Consider the following 20,457-nt stretch of genomic DNA (forward strand, 5'->3'; position numbering starts at 1 on the left):
GCTCGCTGTGTGTGGCTCGCTGTGTGTGGCTCGCTGTGTGTGGCTCGCTGTGTGTGGCTCGCTGTGTGTGGCTCGCTGTGTGTGGCTCGCTGTGTGTGGCTCGCTGTGTGTGGCTCGCTGTGTGTGGCTCGCTGTGTGTGGCTCGCTGTGTGTGGCTCGCTGTGTGTGGCTCGCTGTGTGTGGCTCGCTGTGTGTGTGTGTGTGTGGCTCGTTGTGTGTGTGTGTGTGTGGCTCGCTGTGTGTGTGTGTGTGGCTCGCTGTGTGTGTGTGTGTGGCTCGCTGTGTGTGTGTGTGGCTCGCTGTGTGTGTGTGTGGCTCGCTGTGTGTGTGTGTCTCGTTGTGTGTGTGTGTGGCTCGTTGTGTGTGTGTGTGTGGCTCGTTGTGTGTGTGTGTGGCTCGTTGTGTGTGTGTGTGGCTCGCTGTGTGTGTGTGTGTGTGTGTGGCTCGTTGTGTGTGTGTGTGTGGCTCGCTGTGTGTGTGTGTGGCTCGCTGTGTGTGGCTCGCTGTGTGTGTGTGTGTGTGTGGCTCGCTGTGTGTGGCTCGCTGTGTGTGTGTGTGGCTCGCTGTGTGTGTGTGTGTGTGGCTCGCTGTGTGTGTGTGTGGCTCGCTGTGTGTGTGTGTGGCTCGCTGTGTGTGTGTGTGGCTCGCTGTGTGTGTGTGTGGCTCGCTGTGTGTGTGTGTGGCTCGCTGTGTGTGTGTGTGGCTCGCTGTGTGTGTGTGTGGCTCGCTGTGTGTGTGTGTGGCTCGCTGTGTGTGTGTGGCTCGCTGTGTGTGTGTGGCTCGCTGTGTGTGTGTGGCTCGCTGTGTGTGTGTGGCTCGCTGTGTGTGTGTGTGGCTCGCTGTGTGTGTGTGTGGCTCGCTGTGTGTGTGTGTGGCTCGCTGTGTGTGTGTGTGGCTCGCTGTGTGTGTGTGTGTGTGTGTGTGTGGCTCGTTGTGTGTGTGTGTGTGGCTCGTGGTGTGTGTGTGTGGCTCGTGTGTGTGTGTGTGGCTCGTTGTGTGTGTGTGTGTGGCTCGTTGTGTGTGTGTGTGTGGCTCGTTGTGTGTGTGTGTGTGGCTCGTTGTGTGTGTGTGTGTGGCTCGTTGTGTGTGTGTGTGGCTCGCTGTGTGTGTGTGTGTGTGTGTGGCTCGTGTGTGTGTGTGTGGCTCGCTGTGTGTGTGGCTCGCTGTGTGTGTGTGTGTGGCTCGCTGTGTGTGGCTCGCTGTGTGTGTGTTTGGCTCGCTGTGTGTGTGTGTGTGGCTCGCTGTGTGTGTGTGTGGCTCGCTGTGTGTGTGTGTGGCTCGCTGTGTGTGTGTGTGGCTCGCTGTGTGTGTGTGTGGCTCGCTGTGTGTGTGTGTGGCTCGCTGTGTGTGTGTGTGGCTCGCTGTGTGTGTGTGTGGCTCGCTGTGTGTGTGTGTGGCTCGCTGTGTGTGTGTGTGGCTCGCTGTGTGTGTGTGTGGCTCGCTGTGTGTGTGTGTGGCTCGTTGTGTGTGTGTGTGGCTCGTTGTGTGTGTGTGTGTGTGTGTGGCTCGTTGTGTGTGTGTGTGTGTGTGGCTCGTTGTGTGTGTGTGTGTGGCTCGCTGTGTGTGTGTGTGGTTCGCTGTGTGTGTGGCTCGCTGTGTGTGTGTGTGGCTCGCTGTGTGTGTGTGTGTGGCTCGCTGTGTGTGTGTGGCTCGCTGTGTGTGTGTGGCTCGCTGTGTGTGTGTGGCTCGTGGTGTGTGTGTGTGGCTCGTGGTGTGTGTGTGTGGCTCGTTGTGTGTGTGTGTGGCTCGTTGTGTGTGTGTGTGGCTCGCTGTGTGTGTGTGTGTGGCTCGTGTGTGTGTGTGTGTGGCTCGTGTGTGTGTGTGGCTCGTGTGTGTGTGTGTGGCTCGTGTGTGTGTGTGTGGCTCGTGTGTGTGTGTGTGGCTCGCTGTGTGTGTGTGTGGCTCGCTGTGTGTGTGTGTGGCTCGCTGTGTGTGTGTGTGGCTCGCTGTGTGTGTGTGTGGCTCGCTGTGTGTGTGTGTGGCTCGCTGTGTGTGTGTGTGTGGCTCGCTGTGTGTGTGTGTGTGGCTCGCTGTGTGTGTGTGTGTGGCTCGCTGTGTGTGTGTGTGGCTCGCTGTGTGTGTGTGTGGCTCGCTGTGTGTGTGTGTCTCGTTGTGTGTGTCTCGTTGTGTGTGTGTGTGGCTCGTTGTGTGTGTGTGTGTGGCTCGTTGTGTGTGTGTGTGGCTCGCTGTGTGTGTGTGTGTGTGTGTGGCTCGTTGTGTGTGTGTGTGTGGCTCGCTGTGTGTGTGTGTGGCTCGCTGTGTGTGTGTGTGGCTCGCTGTGTGTGTGTGTGGCTCGCTGTGTGTGTGTGTGGCTCGCTGTGTGTGTGTGTGGCTCGCTGTGTGTGTGTGTGGCTCGCTGTGTGTGTGTGTGTGGCTCGCTGTGTGTGTGTGTGTGGCTCGCTGTGTGTGGCTCGCTGTGTGTGGCTCGCTGTGTGTGTGTGGCTCGTGGTGTGTGTGTGTGGCTCGTTGTGTGTGTGTGTGGCTCGTTGTGTGTGTGTGTGGCTCGCTGTGTGTGTGTGTGTGTGTGTGGCTCGTGTGTGTGTGTGTGGCTCGCTGTGTGTGTGTGTGGCTCGCTGTGTGTGTGTGTGTGTGTGTGGCTCGTTGTGTGTGTGTGTGGCTCGCTGTGTGTGTGTGGCTCGCTGTGTGTGTGTGGCTCGCTGTGTGTGTGTGGCTCGCTGTGTGTGTGTGGCTCGTGGTGTGTGTGTGTGTGGCTCGTTGTGTGTGTGTGTGTGTGGCTCGTTGTGTGTGTGTGTGTGTGGCTCGTTGTGTGTGTGTGTGTGTGGCTCGTTGTGTGTGTGTGTGTGTGGCTCGTTGTGTGTGTGTGTGTGTGGCTCGCTGTGTGTGTGTGTGGCTCGCTGTGTGTGTGTGTGGCTCGCTGTGTGTGTGTGTGGCTCGCTGTGTGTGTGTGTGGCTCGCTGTGTGTGTGTGTGGCTCGCTGTGTGTGTGTGTGGCTCGCTGTGTGTGTGTGTGGCTCGCTGTGTGTGTGTGTGGCTCGCTGTGTGTGTGTGTGGCTCGCTGTGTGTGTGTGTGGCTCGCTGTGTGTGTGTGTGGCTCGCTGTGTGTGTGTGTGGCTCGCTGTGTGTGTGTGTGGCTCGCTGTGTGTGTGTGTGGCTCGCTGTGTGTGTGTGTGGCTCGCTGTGTGTGTGTGGCTCGCTGTGTGTGTGTGGCTCGCTGTGTGTGTGTGGCTCGCTGTGTGTGTGTGGCTCGTGGTGTGTGTGTGTGGCTCGTGGTGTGTGTGTGTGGCTCGTGGTGTGTGTGTGTGGCTCGTGTGTGTGTGTGGCTCGTTGTGTGTGTGTGTGGCTCGCTGTGTGTGTGTGTGTGTGGCTCGCTGTGTGTGTGTGTGTGGCTCGCTGTGTGTGTGTGTGGCTCGCTGTGTGTGTGTGTGTGTGGCTCGCTGTGTGTGTGGCTCGCTGTGTGTGTGGCTCGCTGTGTGTGTGGCTCGCTGTGTGTGTGGCTCGCTGTGTGTGTGTGTGTGGCTCGCTGTGTGTGTGTTTGGCTCGCTGTGTGTGTGTGTGTGGCTCGCTGTGTGTGTGTGTGTGGCTCGCTGTGTGTGTGTGTGTGGCTCGCTGTGTGTGTGTGTGGCTCGCTGTGTGTGTGTGTGTGGCTCGCTGGAAAGAGGCTGCTGCGAGGCCGCTGAACTATACATGCAAGTATCATTCCCTGATGAAGGGCAATATAAATGCCCGAAATGCATTGCATATGAAGTGAAATTGATAATGCCTCATATGTTGAAAATACAATGAATTAATATAATGAATTTTGAAAGTACCAAAGGAATAAACATTTGAAATCTATACAAGAACGATAAAACTGTGTTGGAATCCACTGGAAACACTTGTGAACCACTGGAAACACTTGTATGACTGATAATAGGGCATCTGAGGGGTAATGACGCCACCTGCGGAGAACCTAATAAAATGAACTAAAAATACACTAAAAACAAAATATAAAAGCTGTGCACCCTTCCAATTCAAGTTACCTAAAACCATCTCATTTAACAGCTGTAGATCTATATTTTTTGATTGGTTGCATGTAACTTGTTATGTGAATCCTTCTATAGACGTTCACTGGGAGACACTATGACTGCATTTCATTTAGTGTTTTTTTTAACATTGTATGATGTTTTTACACTTTATATCACTTTTCTTTGACGATTACGATTTGTGCAAGTGCTTATAGAATGTTTACCTTATGGTTGCATTCATTGAATTTAATGTATGAAGTAAAGTATTTTCAATGCCATTGTATTCCAAACTAGGGTTGTTAATCTATACATTATGTGGTGGTTTTCGAATGATAAGCGTTCAGGCGACACTAGGTCGCGATGTATCCCTGCGTTCGTAACACCGAGGTCAATGTGTGTGTTCCGCAGTTCCTGTCTTCACCAGCACTGCGCACAGTCTCTGGTCAGCTCCTCTGTGCATATGTTACGTTTCGGGCCCCTGATGCAGCCCCAGGCCCTGGAAACGCGGCCCTGTGGATTGATCAGGCCATGTGGGTCTCAGCCAGTGTAGCCCAAACAAGCCTAGCTGTCGCCATCCCCAGCCTGCTCCCTCAGATGCACAGTCCCCAGGCCTTCCCGGACAGAGTGCGATGATTATCGAGTTCTAGGCCTGGCAGCATGCTCACCTCGTCCCTGAAGATGTTTTCAGCCCACCTCCGTGGGGGTGTGGGCATGCGCTTGTGCTAGGGCCAGCGCAAGATGCCTCATATCATCCCCGCAACTGCAACCGCTCTCAGCAGATCTCCGCACGACATTCCGAGCATAGGCTTCCCTTGGCGGCGTGCAGGCCTTACCCGCACACGTGGACTCCTGTGCTGGGCTGCCTCCACCCTCGTAACGATATGCTCCCTGGTATGATTATCGCCGGCCCCACCGTCTGTCAGCGGGCCACGCTTTCTTCGTACGGGTCAGGCTCCTTACACCCGCCCAGACTCCTGCCTGGTACAGGCCAGTATGCTTCCCGGGGCCCCCTGCACCTCGCTGCAGACTAACGCTCCTGGCCTCTCCTCTGTCAGGAGCAGCGGCTCTCGCCGTGTCTCTGCGTCCCTCCGACGGACGGGCCGCCCTCCCGAAGCTCCTCACCTCCCGCGGCCGTGTACTCGACGGATCCGCTCCAGGGGACAGGGCCGAACACCGCAGATGCCCCGCTGTGAATTCCGATTCAAGGCGGCCCCTCGTCCTCTGCGGGTAGCTCTGCAGTGCTGGCAGCCTCCGTCCAGCAGGGGTTCCTGCCTCGTGGGCTCGCCTCCCGCAGGCCGCAGCTTCGTTTCCTCAGGTCGCTCCGTCCTCACCCACATGGGCCACACCAGAAGGAATTCCCCAGACTCCGACTCGCTTCGGCTGGCGATTCACGCCAGTTGCAGCAATGGATGGCACAATCTGAGGATAATGTGGGCGGATTACTGGGGCTATCAGCCGGAGCACTACAGGCTCACCTCCGCCATGTTGGCTCGCTAGCCACGCCCCCTTCAGCACCAAGAGTTTTTACCAAGTTTTTCCAAGTTGCTGCACATCTCAGGCTGCAGGGCCTGCAGCTGTTCCTTTACCTAGACTACTGATTAGTAAAAGCACTGTCTTTTCAACAAGCCTCAAGAGCAACTTCAATTTGCCTTCAGATGTTTTGTTCCCTGGGGCTAGCTCTCAATTTTCAGAACTCAGTTCTGCATTCGTCTCAAAGGATGCTTTTGTCTCGGAGCAGGTTTGGACATAATCCAAGACAAGGCATTCTTGTCCACAGAAAGGCAAACACATGGAGGCGTGGTTTGGACGCTGAGGAAGATGGCGGTCTAGAGCTTCTCTCCTCCCGTAACGCAGCCTCTTAATCGTGATCGGAACCACTCTAGCTAGCCCAATCCTGGATGAGGTAGCAGTTCCGTGAATCGGAATGTGAGGGGAGTGCGGCGAGCCGATTTTCGGAAGTGAAGGAGCTCCGGGAGTAACAAAACTTGAAGAATCCCGGAACGCCCATGCCGCCGCGGTGCTGGCGGGAGAGCGTGTGTGCTCAAGAGAGCGCTACACCCACCAATGCGCTGAAGGACCAGAGGAATCATGCCCGTTCTGAAACAACAACGGAGTCTTGACTTTTAACAGGGACGCGTGAGTACATTCTAACTTTTGGTCTGCACGTAACGGCCCGCTGTATCTAACGCACGGAACCTTTACCAAGATGGCGGCCGCCATTCTCAGAACTGCCTGATGCGATTTAATCCCTCCGTCATTAATGAATGCTCAGTAGCGGCCAACTCCCACACCAACAATAATCCCCGCATTACTTGACACGAAGACTCTATTATCTGAGGAGAGTTTCCAATGCGCGGCGCTTGTACCTATGAAACCACGTGTTCTGGCGGACCCGGACGTCTAATCACAGAGGCTTAACGATCGTCCAGGGTTAGGCTCACAGTCTCTTCCATACTGCATATAAACGCAGGTTGGACCCTTGTACCGATCTCGACATGCACCCTGAACCCTGTATTTCTGGTGAGAGACAAGATCGTTAGGCGCATGAAGAAATGTGGCTTCACCAGTCCTTCTCAGTTGCCAAGCATCATACAGTGCCCAAAAAAGTTAACACTCATTGACATGGATTTCGGCCCAAAGGAATGGCATTGAAGATCTAACTCATCTGGTTAGTACACGAACGAGAAGAGTGCTGATGAGCCCATATAAATGACGTGTTCTGCTGTAAGATCTAAGCAATACATTCACAAATACCGTAAGTGGTTCTCAATATAAGCCTCATTCCGGATCAACTCTTTTAGGGCTCTACGATCAAAGACAATACATATCGGACTCACGTGCTTGCAGTCACGTCTTCACATCTTCTACGAGGCACCCACTAAGTACCGGAGCAGGAATAATGGATACCAAGGAGAAAAATACCCTAAAAAGGGTTAAATCTGACCACTCAAACCCAGGATCTCCTATCAAGACCAAGAAAGTCACAGCCGATGCAATAGACATGATCCTAAGCAGGCTGTATGAGGTGAAAGACCTGGCCAGGACGACCAAAGAGGAGGTAGTGGCAATTCGGCAGGACATAAGGGACACCAACGCTCGCCTTGCAGAGACGGAGTCAAGGATTAGCCGACTCGAGGACATTGAAGTTAGAAACGTGTGCGGCTCTAAAACATTTGAACATAACCTCGGATCAAACAACAAGGAAGCTGGCTGAATTGGAGGACAGGAACCGAAGGGGGAACCTACGCATTTTCGGCGTTCCAGAGGGATCCGAGGACTCATAGGGCTCATGTGTCCAATTCCTGGAATCATGGTTCGCACAGGCTACAAATCTGACCTCCGTCCATCCCCCAGAACTCGACAGGGCCCACAGAGTGCCGGGAAGGATCACCAAAACGCAAAAAGGCCCCAGACCTATAGTTTGTAAACCACTACGATACCAGCACGTGGAACAAATCCTTGCCTTTGTTCGGAAGCACAACCACATTTTATGGAAGGACGCAAAGATCTACATTTCACAGGACTATAGTAAGGAAACGGTGGAGGTGATGAAAGCGTTCCTGGCACTTCGACCGCAATTGAAATCAAGGGGCTATCAATTCGGCTTTGTGGGTCCAACAAAATACAGAGTGATCGTGCGTGGGTCCCCTCACATCTTTTCAGATCCCATGAAACTCAGGCATATGTTGGATGACCTGGAAGAACGCGACATGGACACCAACAATTTGGACAATATGGCGGCCTCAGCCTCTGGCTACAAATGAGTATACTTTGCTTAAGTTGACTATGTAAAATTCCATTGGGCATTCACAAAATAACATTACCAATGGTCTGTCTTTCTGCATAAAGTATTGGCAGGGTTGTTGCTCTTTGGTTACTGGTAGGGAGCTACTGGTAGTTAGATGGTCATTCTTTGATATCGCTCGGGTCTCCCTCAACACTTATAAACTATGTATGAACTTTCTACTAGTGCACCACCACTCCTGGGCACAACTAATGGAATCCATTATGCCCGTGACTTTACTGTATCACTCGCCACTCAATAAGTCTCAATAAGCGCTCTATTGCCCTAAACCTAGTATGGTGCTAGGCATTGTATGCCATGGCGATCATCTGTAACTGCTCCAAACTATGTGGGGGGGGGGGGGGGGGGGGGCTTTAGGCACTAAGCGATAAGTAATGACCCATACTTGAAATGCGGCCTTTTATGCAGAGTATTAGGAATTTTCATGATGTATATGACAGGTCCCAACAAGTCCTTCTCTTTCACAGTTCACTTCTTAGACTTTAAGATGCGCAGACTCGGTATAACTGATAATTATAGATAAGCTTATAAATGCCTCCTTTAGCTCTTTCAAAGTACGAAAGCTGATTACTTATTGTTATGCATAAGGGTTCCTATGTTGAAATGGCAGAGCTACGGCTCCAAACCTGAGACACTTCTCTCATGGGACTAGCAGAGCTATCACTATGTTTAATGTTTAAAAGACTTGTTCCGATGTTTCTACTATATTGCATGTACGGTAGGGAACACTGCGATTTTCCTCAAGTCACCATGCTTTCTGTTTGCGGTTGGGGAGGGTGGGGTGGGGGTGTGGGAGGATTGGGGGGGGGGGGGAAATCTGTGTTGTATGTATTGGTTTTAATTTTTTTGCTTATTCTTTGTGCTGACAAGATCTGACGTTTGCATGTCATCCTTACAAGCTTACACGATCACTCGATATTCTAACGGATCGGGTGCTACACTAACCAGGTCATTGGGACTTATACAAACCATGCTTTCACTGAACTGCATAGAACAAACTTCTCTGAGAATCATATGGATACATACTGTCTGTAACTCCTTGAAATGACGCATTCTACTTTTGACACGCCACTTGGGGGTGGCCACTGCAGACTAATTAAAAATTCTGTCCCTAAATGTGAAAGGATTAAATCAACCCATTAAAAGACAAAAGATACTGGACTATTTGCGCAGGCAAAAAGGGGATAATGTACTGTTAAAAGAAACCAAATTAGACTGTAAACAATTCTATACGTTAAACACTATTCTGAAGTAGTAGGCTCTGATGCGGTGGGGAAAAAGAATGGAGTATTGGTACTGATAGCGAAAAGATCCAAAGTGGAATTACTCTCCTCGTCGGCAGACGAAAAGGGCAGATGGGTTACGATCAAACTAAGCAGAGATAACACAGAGTTTTATGTCACCAACATTTATGCTCCCAACACTAGTGACTTAAGTTTCTGGGAGGGTCTAGCGAAGCAGGTTGAGATTATTCCAGACTCTGCTATACACATAATGGGTGGGGATTTCAATCTTCCAATGGACCCAATCCTAGATAGACTCACGGTGCACCTTCAAATCAAACAAGTCTCACAAAGCCTTCCTTAACCTGTGCCAACGTTTCCACCTGGTTGACACATGGAGATTACAAAAAAAAAAAAGGAAATCCATTTCTTGTAAAACCACCATTAAATTTCCTCTAATATTTATTACGTTTCTACTAAAATGTTTTGTTAATTAACTCTTTCTAGTCTGTTTGCATAAAGTTAAATGGATGTGTACATTACATTTTTTTGCAGACCTCTTGTGAAGGTCTAGTTACACTTTAATGAGACCAGTACAGGAAGGTATCTGAAAGTGAGATGCATTAATCCTTTATCGGCGCGGATTGTGGCACACAAGCATGTGCGGTATGCAGAGGCTGCCTGTAGTTATGCAAGGCTGATTGTCTGGCACACTGCATTGGTGTCTGGCACACTGCATTGGTGTCTGGCACACTGCATTGGTGTCTGGCACACTGCATTGGTGTCTGGCACACTGCATTGGTGTCTGGCACACTGCATTGGTGTCTGGCACACTGCATTTGTGCCTGGCACTGCTTTGACAGCAAAAGCAAGTTTGCCACCCAGAAGTGAGGTTTCAGCGCATGATGAAACGATGTAAGAATGAATAAAGCACATGTGTAACTTCATATAAACAAGTATTTGCAATGCGATAGGTCTTGCAATATTAAAGTTTGAGCTATTGGTGTTGCGTTACTTAGCAATGCCAATAGTTCAAACTTAAATAATGTGAGACCTATTGCATTGCAAATGCTTTTTTTTTTTAACCAACACCTCCAGGGTGGTGGTAACCGTGGTAACCATTTGCAAATTGGAAGGGGCACCACTGGGACCTCTTTCCCTTTGTGAATCTTAGCACAGATATTTTTTAAGAACAGACTGGTCCTGCGGAAAAAAAAGAAACAAACATTTATTATTTTCTTTTTAAATGGGTGGAAATAAGATGCCACTGGTCGCCGGCAGAGTCAGGGCTCCGCATTAACCTTCTGGTGCTGCGGTGATCTGTCTTGCACTAAAGGCATTCCTTCCCTCAGTCAGGGAAAGGGTATTGCAGGTGTTCAATGACAACACCACCGCAATGTGGTACTGCAACAAACTGGGTGGAGTGAGGTCATGGACCTTATGTCAAGAGGCTCTCCACCTTTGGAAATGGCTGGAGCATCATGGCATGTCTCTGGTGGTTTAACACGTGGCAGGTTCTCTGAACACCAGGGCTGACTAACTCAGCCACAGATGCATGTTGGATCAAGAATGGCATCTTCACTCTGAGGTTGTGCAAGGTCTTTTTCAGCAGTGGGAAGAGCCGTGGGTTAGATCTATTTGCCACTGAAGAGAACACGCTATATCAGCAGTTCTGCATGTTGGAATTTCAAGGCGGCGCTTGCTAGGCGACGTTTTTCACTGCAAGTGGAGTTGCGGTCTTCTATACGCCTTTCATCCTATACCACTTCTGCCCAGACTGCTGAAGAAGATCAAGCGTGATCGAGCCCAAGTCATTCTTGTGGCTCCGGACTGGGCATGAAGAGTCTGGTATCCTAAGCTGCCCAACATGGCCATCGATACTCCGATCTGACTGCCTCTTCGGGAGGATCTTCTGACGAAGCAGCAGGGGACGGTCCTTCACCCGAACCTGCCCAGCCTCCACCTCCTTGCGTTGAGACTGAGCGGCGACAGTTGACAGCTTTCGACATTCCTCCTGAAGTCTGCAATGTTATCTTGGCAGCCAGGCGTCCCTCCACCAAAACGGTATACGCCTGTAGATGGAACAAGTTTCCAATATGGTACAAAGCAAAGGCTGTGAATCACCCTTCTATCCCCTTTCAGAGGTTCTCCTCTTCATTATTTCTTTGACCCAGCAGGACTCTGCTCTGGTCACTCTCAAAGGCTATCTTTCGGACATTTCGGCCTTCCTTCGGCTGCCTGACCAGCCTTCCCTTTTCAAGTCCTCTATTGTAAATCGCTTCTTTAAGGGCATTACTCACTTGTTTCCTCCACCTCCTTTTGTAATGCCCTGATGGACTTGAACCTGGTTCTCCCCTTTCTTATGTGCGCTCCCTTTGAGCCGCTACATGACTGTCCTCTCAGACTTCTGACTCTTAGGACTGCCTTTCTAGTTGCCATCACCTCTGCTCGCAGGGTGAGTGAACTTCAAGCCCTTTTTTCTAAACCTCCCTATCTGGCTGTTCATCCGGACAAAGTTGTCCTTCGCACTAGGCCTTCTTTCCTTCCCAAAGGGGTTACCTCTTTCCACATAGGACAGACCATCACTTTGCCCACCTTCTTCCCGCTCATGCATCCTTCTAAAGAGGAGAGGCTCCACTGTCTGGATCCATAGGGTGCGCTTTTGTTCTATTTGGATCGCACAAAACCATTCTGGGTGGATGACCAGCTCTTTGTTTGCTATGTGGGCGCATAGAAAGGTCAGGCTGTGCAAAAGCGGACCATCTCCCGATGGGTCGTACTTTGCATCAAAATCTGCTACTCCTGAGCAAAAAAGGAACCTCCAGTGTGGCTGCGGGCCCACTCCACCAGAGCGACTGCAGCCACTACTGCTTTGGGACGTGGAGTCCTCCTCCATGACATCTGCCAGGCAGCTACGTGGGCTTCATTGCACACGTTTACCAAACACTACTGCCTGGACAGCAAAGTCTGGAGGAACAGCTTCTTTGGACGATCAGTTCTCCATGACTTTCTGGTGTGAACTTGGTTCGCAGACCCACCTCCGGGGTTGGTATTGCTGGTGTATCTACTCGGTAAGGAACCCATAACTCCCTCTTTCAGATGAAAAACGTACCTTTGGTAACGATATCTGTAAGACACAGATTAGTTATGGATTACTCACCGACCCACCCATCCTCCTCTTTCTGCGAACTGACTTCTAGTGTAAGGGACTCCCTTTCAGGGTCCTAGTTTGTGCACCAGTGGTCAGTGTTTTGCATGGCCACCTATCGACGCGCCAGGGTACTGCTGAAGGATAAATTCTCTGGATCCAGTCTGACGCCTGGGGATAATTCTAAGGTGAGGAATCCATAACTAGTCTGTCTCTTACAGATATATTGTTACCGAAGGTAAGTAACTTGTTTATTTGGTCATCTCTGAATTTGGTATTACCCATATTATTACCCGTACTATCATGTCATTCAGAGGCCATTTTTCAAAATGAATTTTCTTGCCCTGTGGCTTGCATTTACAAGCCAAAAACGAAGACTGGTTCAGTTGACATTAACAAGTGTTACACTGTCCTGTTTTAACACGCGTCTCCTCATAGAAGGGATACCCAACTTGTGCTGGTCCTATCGCTGTGACACAATAGGCCTCAAAACATGCAGCATCCATTTTTTGGCATGAAAACAGACATGTTTGTGATGGCCTTATTTGAGCCCTGGTTTGGACTCTGCCTTATAAAACCTAATAAACACAGATATTTCAGGAAACTAGACACCGCAAAGCTATCTTCCCCCTCCTCCGCTACTTAACTGCTCCCTCCTTTTTATTGGAAACCAGCCCATTCCCCCATCCAACTCTGTTTATCCTGAAGCCTCCTTATTCTCTGAGCACTGTCATATTGGCAGGCAGCTATCTTCATAGGGTTTCCAAGATGAATGGCCATTTGTGCGCATGCTTGTTGTCGTTCTTTGAATGTTTTTCTTATGCTTAAAGAAAAATCCTTCTATGAGTTCAGCCGCGGAAGCTCTCATCCGTGGTAGCCACATTTGACTGGGTTTTCTTAAAACATAAGAAAAATAATACAAAGAGGACCACTTCACGTGCACACACAGGCTATTTAGGAAACCAAAAACAGCTTGCTATTAAAAGAACTAAGGGAGCTGTCCCATACAAGTACAAGTGATGGGGTGTTAAGGGTGGGGAGAGGGAGACCATGAGAACTTCAATATGCACTTGTATAAACTGTGCTGTGAAAACTTCTTACACGGTTTCTATACTGAGTGAAAGGAGTGATTTTGTAGTAACCAGGTGCCACTGGTGAGCATGGACCCGATGGAGAGAACGAGAAATGGTTTTACATTGCTCAGTGAGAAACACCTGACTTGGTAACTTCAGTCGTAGACTGATTTTATCAGACTCCTTTATTGTAAATTGAACTTGAAATGTTAAAATAATGTGTGGTCCTAATTAAATGATTAACGTTAACGATCGTAATGCTCATTTTTTTTCTCCAGGGCAATCATTTTGACCAGTATGAAGACGGGCACTTGGAGATCGAGCAGGCGTCACTTGACAAACCCATTGAATCGGTAAGAAGTAGGCTTTTATTTTGTGCGTGGGCGAACACAGCTTAGACAAGTTGAATGCCATGATATGAGTGAGGTTAATTTTTTGTTCGCTACTCAGACGAGGGCCTAACTTCATAGACATTTGAATGCTTTAGTTTGTGTGTCCTGCAGTTGACATGGCAAATTACTTATACTTTAATGATATCAGTTGAACAACTTTAGATAATGTTTCAGAAAGGAAGATAATCACAGCGGCATAGCTTAAGTTTTAAGTTTATTTAACTAAAGTTTGTAAGTTGCCAGTCTGTGTTTGTGGCCTATAGAGGACTGGGGCAATGTATGTTAATCCTTCGCAAATGGTGACCAATACATGCCCGTGTATGTCGGCCAGCATTGAGATGCTTTCCTGCAGCACTGTAGTGATACTTGCACTGCTGTTGGATTTGGATGGTAGACTCTATACAGGGTGCAGGCGTACAGTTTACTTTGCTCTCCCCTTAAACTAATTGTCATGATCTAACCCGTCACCTCTAAACAATGCAACAGATGTTGAGTTCTGTGAGTGTTTTGTAAACGTTCTTCCCACATGGAGTAGCAGCTGTTGCAGAAATGAAAAATAATCTGATCATATTACAGAACCAAGCACAGTACAAGAGGCAATAATACTTTATTTGATTAAAAAAAATCATAAAAGGGTGGACTTACCACCATGCAAGCGGTATTTACATCATAAAAACAACACAAAATAAACTTTGAGTCAAGTTAAAAATTAATAACATGCTCTACAAAAGTGGCAGAAAAAAGGTCTAAAAGAAAAAAGTATATAAGAATAATGGTTATTCAAACAAGAGGCTCGTTATTTTTAACTCATGATACAAAAAGACAACCGTTGGAAGAAAAGGGAAGAGAATGGAAATGTCTGTGGTCTGCCAAAGCCTGGCCTATTGTCCAGAGACCTCTTTGGATGGTGCCCTTTTTTCCAGCTCTATGGCGGCAAGGTTCAAAAATGTTATGGTTTTACATGAGTTCTATCCAAGAACTGCTTAGGCATCTTATCACCGCCGCCCTGCAAGTTCTCACCTGGGCTTCTCTTAAGAGAGATCGAAGAAGCGTTTTTCTTAGAATTTGGAGTGCCGGGCATATACTTATGAGGTGCAGTAAAGACTCTGCGCCTTTGCCGCAAAGGCGGCAATCGGGAGTTGCCCACAGCCGTAGCCATTTGGGAGTGAGGTCTTTGGACGAGAAGCAACCCAACCTTAATAGGCTTAATTTCCTTTTATAGTGGTCCCTGAAGCATTCTTTCAAATAATCCTGTGGTTTTAGGTAGGTATATGACGGCAAAACGATCCAGGCATGGCTTTTGCCAGCCACTGCTGCTTTGTCCTTGAATAGTTATGATTGTTTGACTGCTTTCTTGAATATCAGTTTGAAGGCAGAATATGTCATGGGCAGACGCCAAGATTCATCTAGTTTTAATGCCTCCAAAGCTTGCCTCAAGATCTTGTATATTGAGTCTGGCTGCCCGGCCTGTTTTTCGACTTCTAACCAGCAAAGGTGGGCCAGGGATTTGTCTTCTGCCTCCCTCATACGCCAATAATATTTGGCGAGTGCTCCAAGCACAGTACAAGAGTACACAGTTGTAAAATATGTCCAGGTAAAAAGTGTCCCGGTGTATAGCTTGTACACGTACACACACACACACCATATGTTCTGTGCTCCCTACAGCAAACTGATATTTCGCTGCCTGCTCATTTTGGCTTATCGACAGATATAAGAGTCATAAGAGATGGGCGAGTGAGATCACTGCCTCCGGTGCTACATACCGGATTTTAAAAGGGTTGCGAATTTGAACTTTATTATGTGACTTTATAGCAAGGAGTGGGTTCTGGTGCCCAGCTCTTGTATACAATTGACCTGTTTTCATTGATTTTGAATAAAGTGGTCCCGGCATTAACCAGTAAAGCAGGGATTGCAGTAAGGAATTATGATCTGGGATGCACTGGTCTAGTGCTACACCATTAATTCCTCCGGGAATTGTGAGCAGGAGCGGAAAAGCTACATGGAGCAGAGAACAGCAAAAACATGAGTCGTCCAGCAGCAGAAAGTGACTTAATTTCTGTTAAGACGTGAGGGTGACCTGAAGTATCCTGGCATTTTAAGCAGCATTGCTAAGAATGCTGCGACCTGTGGCACACAATTAGAAATGGAAAAAAAATGGAAACTCGATCCTCCAAATGCCTAATGGTGCTTGTGAAAAGGCTCCATTTGTTGGCAGTCGCTATGGGGTAGGATCTTCTTGCCCTTTTGTGAGTTAGTTGGCTATTGAGAGTAGAATTACCTCTCTGATTACCTGGCTTCCCGTGGAAGTGGGTTGCTCCTCTAATAGGAGACAGCAGCTTGTCTCTACTGCTCACTTCAATCTTGCTCTTGGCTTAGAGCCTATGAACCATCCTTATAGGCAGCAGTCCTGGTCAACATTCTGGGATTCTCTGCGATATCCCTTAAGCCACACACTGACACGCTTGAGCACCATGATAGTGTAAAGTATGTCTGTGGATTCGGATGATAGTGCTACTCCAACTTGTAGGCTGGTTTTGCATAAGGGAAGTGAGCAGTTCTTGACCAGACTGTCTGAGGACATGCTGACCTCCGTTCCTCAGTTTACGTTCTTTTATTGTGGTTAGACTCCTGTCCCCTGCCAGAGGCCTTGGAAGGTATTTTCAGGTGTCTTAAGCTTAAATCTAGTCCCATAAAGCTGCTCAGTTTTCTGTGTCTGCGAAGGATCAGCATACATTTGTTTCCCAGCGTAGGTTGGTGTCGTGCTTGTGTGTGTGTGTTTAGTTGTCATACCGAAATTTACACAACTTGGGCTGTTCGGCATTTTTCTTCACAGCAGTTGGCCCCTATTAGCTAAGCAGCCATGATCCGGTTTGTATTGCACGGTCTGCATTTTTTTAATTTCTTCTCTAGGGTTTCCACCTCCCCTTCCTCCCTTCCTTTACTTCTGTTCTTCTGGTCCAGTGAACACTGCATATGTAGTCCCTTCTGTCATTGTGCTGGCATGGTTCTACACTTGGGCATGGCAGTAACAGGTGACTCGTGAGATAATGCTGCAGAGAGAGCGTGTGGGAGGCAGGATTCCTCTTTCCGGATGATATCCTTGAGAGGGGGCGGGTCTTTCTGACTGATTCTTAATGGTTACTGCAAACGTAACCCTACAAATGGGGAAAGCCGCTTTAGCACTGCCCTACTGCTGTGGGCGAGGGAGGTTTGTAAGGAGAGCTTCTAGTCACTGTTCTACACTGCACCAAGTGCATGTAGGGCTGCTCCTGAAATTGGCTGATGTCTAAAGGAATATTCCAAGGCTCTTTCCTCTTATTTTTTTATGTGGCATGCACAGAGTCTTGTAAATCTTTACACATAGTACCGAGGGTTAGGCTGTCGCCTAATACAGAAAGTCAGTCTGGGGTATGCCTCATAAGAGTCCTTATAGAAGTTAAGAACTATTGAGATGTGGCGAACAGGATTGATGAAGGAAGCATGAAACTGGGCAAAAACAGATTGGGAAACGAGATGGATGAAGTGAGGCATGCCTAGTTTGGACGAAACTTCCCAATGAAGCAACTGGTTGAAGAGTACGTCTGACATCATAGCTATGCTTGTATCTCCAACCCGTTACTGACTTTTACCCAGCAGCATTCTGCATCCAGAAACGTATACGCTTGTACCTTTACTTAGAAAATCAACATTAAGATTCCAAGAATGCAAAACACTTGCTGCTGGCTAAAAACCCAAGATGGGTGACGGTGTCGCACATGCCACAGAGGCACCTGTGAGCTGTAGCATGTAAAGTTGGAGGGAGGTAGTTGACAACGGAGGTAGAAAAGGGGGTCGGGATGCTATAAAAAAATATAATAAAAAAACGTATTCCAGTGCTCTGCATAGATTGGCACATAAACATATCGGTCAAGCTTCAGTGCGTTTATTGAAAATCCATTTCATCATCAGCAGTCAGCAGATGTTATGATTGCATGCTGACTAGAAGCTTTTCCTTATCTGTTAGAATGGTCCGCTAGCTTGCACAGAAATGTCAGGAAGGCTTTTTAAGATGAACAACTAAATCAAACAGCTGCCATATATATTACATCTGTTCACATAGAAATAAAAATGGAAGGATCGCGTTTGCAGGCTCAGGTGTACTTCACATTGCACTTCAAACTGTTATTTGTATTCTTGACATGGATTTTGGGAGACACTCTTTGAATTGCTTTTGCAGTGAAAGAATGTCTTGTAAGCATTGGTGTCAAGGGTCCCAGTGTTGACTGTTCTGGAGTCGCAAGCAGGACAAGGGTCCTCGCTAGCGCCGGGACACCTCCCCAGAGGTAGCTGTTCGCGCTCAACAAGTTTCTGTATTATTATTATTATTATTAAGGGTGGAGGAGACCTTGCTGAGAGTATGTACGTGCTAGCTTTGTGTCGATCTGTCTCTGCAGCATTATCTGTTGGAAGGACCCGAGTGTTATGCTACAGCGTGCAGCTCTGAGGTAGCTTGAATCCTATTGCTCGAGGAGTCCATAGAGCTTTAGGGGCTCTGCAAACCTTTAAAAGGAGCAGGACCGTTACTGTTCAGTTGAGAGCCTGAGGGTTGCCACTGGCACTGTTTGAGGATGGTGATTCACGACCTCATTTCCCTCTTTTGATTTTTACATTGTCACAGGCTCTGCCATCTTTAACCTACCGTTTGACAATCCAAACGTCCACATAGCTGCTGTTAGCTCCCGAATGCATAGCCGCTTGTCCCTACCATAAGGAAATGGCTTTGCCTCACTTGTACTTTTTTCCTACTATCCTTCACTTCTGAAGTCATAATGTAGTGTTATGGCAGTGATATTACGGTATAAAGCTATCTGGACCCCAATACCCTCAAATATTTTCTGCGTATTCACTTTCAGGCTCCACAAGTCCGTTTAAAACTACGCACTTTTAGCTCTTTGCCACAGTTGTTTAATCTTATTTTAGCACACGTTTTTTTTTTACTGCAGAAATGAAACCGTGGCAGTTACACCCACACAGTTCCCTCTACACGCTTTCAAAGTGTGGTTGAAACACTAGGAACATATTGCTGGTTGGGATGCTAGTTTCCCTGAGCCCTTGTACCACTTGTCTAACAAGAGGCACGATCCTTCTGTCGCCCTGGTCAGCAGTCCAGCAGACCTAGGTTTCCATACGACAGTTGCTGCTTGTGGCCGATTAGGGCATCCGTGCAAGCCTTGTGTTGCCACTTAACATCTCCCTACAGATTTGTGGACTCCTGTTTAGTTTAACTTTAGGCAGCCTGCTGGCGCACCTTTATTAAGAGCTGGTGGGTGTCTCACTGTGTTCATACAGGTGGGCTTCTCTGAGCTGTATGAGGCAGCATCACTGCTTGGTGTTGTCCTTCAGTCATCACTGTATCATCTTGTAGTGAGCTTCAGGGTTTGGTTTGGGGAATGGTTATAATCTGTTTGCATGAGGGGTTGGTTACCTTGTAGCACTCTACCCACATTGACAGCTCCATCTGATACAGAGTCCGCACAGCTTACAGACCACTCAAGAGTCCATGCCAGGATGACTACAGCTCCTTCAAAATAAAATCTCCTTGTCTCGTTGTAATCCAGAAAGAAAGTGGGCATTAAGTAACCTTTCAACTTAATTTTTTTAACACATTAAATCAGCCATGCCATTTACCTACATGAGCATTATAAAGTAGTCCCTGCGATTCCAATATTAAAAACACTTTGCTAGGCTGTATGGGGGGCCTTCATATCTTTCCTTCTCTTTGCAGGCTGGGCAGTTGCCCATCATGTGCTCCAAAGTCCCTTGTTTTCCAGTCGGTGTAAACCCCGTTGCTCCTCAAACCTACCATGCAGCAGTCGTCTCCTCAAAAAAGCTGTTCTGGACAGCATTTTTTGCTACACTTAGAGCTCTCGCAAGACTGCCAATTGCCTTGAAATTTGACCTGCAGCAGCCCTCGATCTTCAGCACATTAACTTCTCAGTTCAGATCCCACACACAAATCCCAGCTTACACAAGTCTTTGCCATTCCTGCACGAATTCCCTAAAGTGATCATCAGCCATTCAAACCAGACCTCCACTTCAGATGCACTACTCCACAATCAGCTTCGTTCATGTACTTCAGGTAGAACGTTCTACGACCACTAGTTTAACAGAACTTGGGGTCGGGGGGAGCGGGTGAGTGGGGGGAGGCTGCTGCAAGGTACTTGGAGGGTCCCTCTCCGGACTCAATCGGGAGCTCGCTGGCCGGAGCACTGTGCTGAGGGGGCCCTCTGGGGCTTCGGTCCCCCAGCCCCCGCGGGGGCTGCGGAGGCTTGTTACGCCACTGTCCACGACTTCTGAACTTCTTACACGACCTCCTAAAACTGTTCTGATGTCCTTGATATTTGTCTCTCGGTGTACCCTCATTGTTTTACACCACACACCTTGCCAATAGATATACTTGAAAATCTGATCAGCAATGCCTCTTGTGCTTTAAACACATCTTTTTTAAATAGGACTCAGCTCAAGTCTTCCAGCCGTGTAACTACTGCAAATCGCCTACTCGTGTTTGGGACGCCAGACCAAGCCATGTGCGTAAGCTGCATTCCTGATCAGTAGCCCAGCCTGCTTTTCAACTAGCAGTGTACATATATTCTGCTATTTGAACATTGCCCTGCACACCTGACATGCGCTGCCTTAAACTATTCTAGTACTGTTTAGTTTCTCCCTCCCCCTCTCCACTTCCTTCCACTCCTCCCCTCTTTCCTAAGTTTGTTACAACCCTCTCTCAACTCCTCCTCCCTCTTTTTCTCCGCTTTCCTTCATCACCTTTCTCACCCTCCTCATTCACACTCTTCTCGTTTCCCTCTCTTTCCC

The 20,457-nt window shown here is 48.4% G+C and overlaps 1 protein-coding gene across 4 annotated transcripts in view; it reads left to right on the top strand.

The window, feature by feature from the left end:
* GPATCH8 (G-patch domain containing 8) overlaps positions 1-20,457 on the top strand; it is a 351,647-nt gene that overhangs the window by 91,402 nt on the left and 239,788 nt on the right. For all 4 annotated transcript variants that reach the window (XM_086923894.1, XM_086923893.1, XM_086923895.1 and 1 more), the window contains exon 2: positions 13,492-13,566. Coding sequence is in view for 1 of the 4 variants with exons in the window: in XM_086923893.1 (XP_086780019.1) it covers positions 13,492-13,566 (75 nt within the window). In the remaining 3 variants the exon portion in view is untranslated. The remainder of the gene's footprint in view (positions 1-13,491; positions 13,567-20,457) is intronic.

This window comes from Lissotriton vulgaris, chromosome 5 (assembly GCF_964263255.1).
Source record: "Lissotriton vulgaris chromosome 5, aLisVul1.2, whole genome shotgun sequence".
NCBI classification, from domain to species: domain Eukaryota; kingdom Metazoa; phylum Chordata; class Amphibia; order Caudata; family Salamandridae; genus Lissotriton; species Lissotriton vulgaris.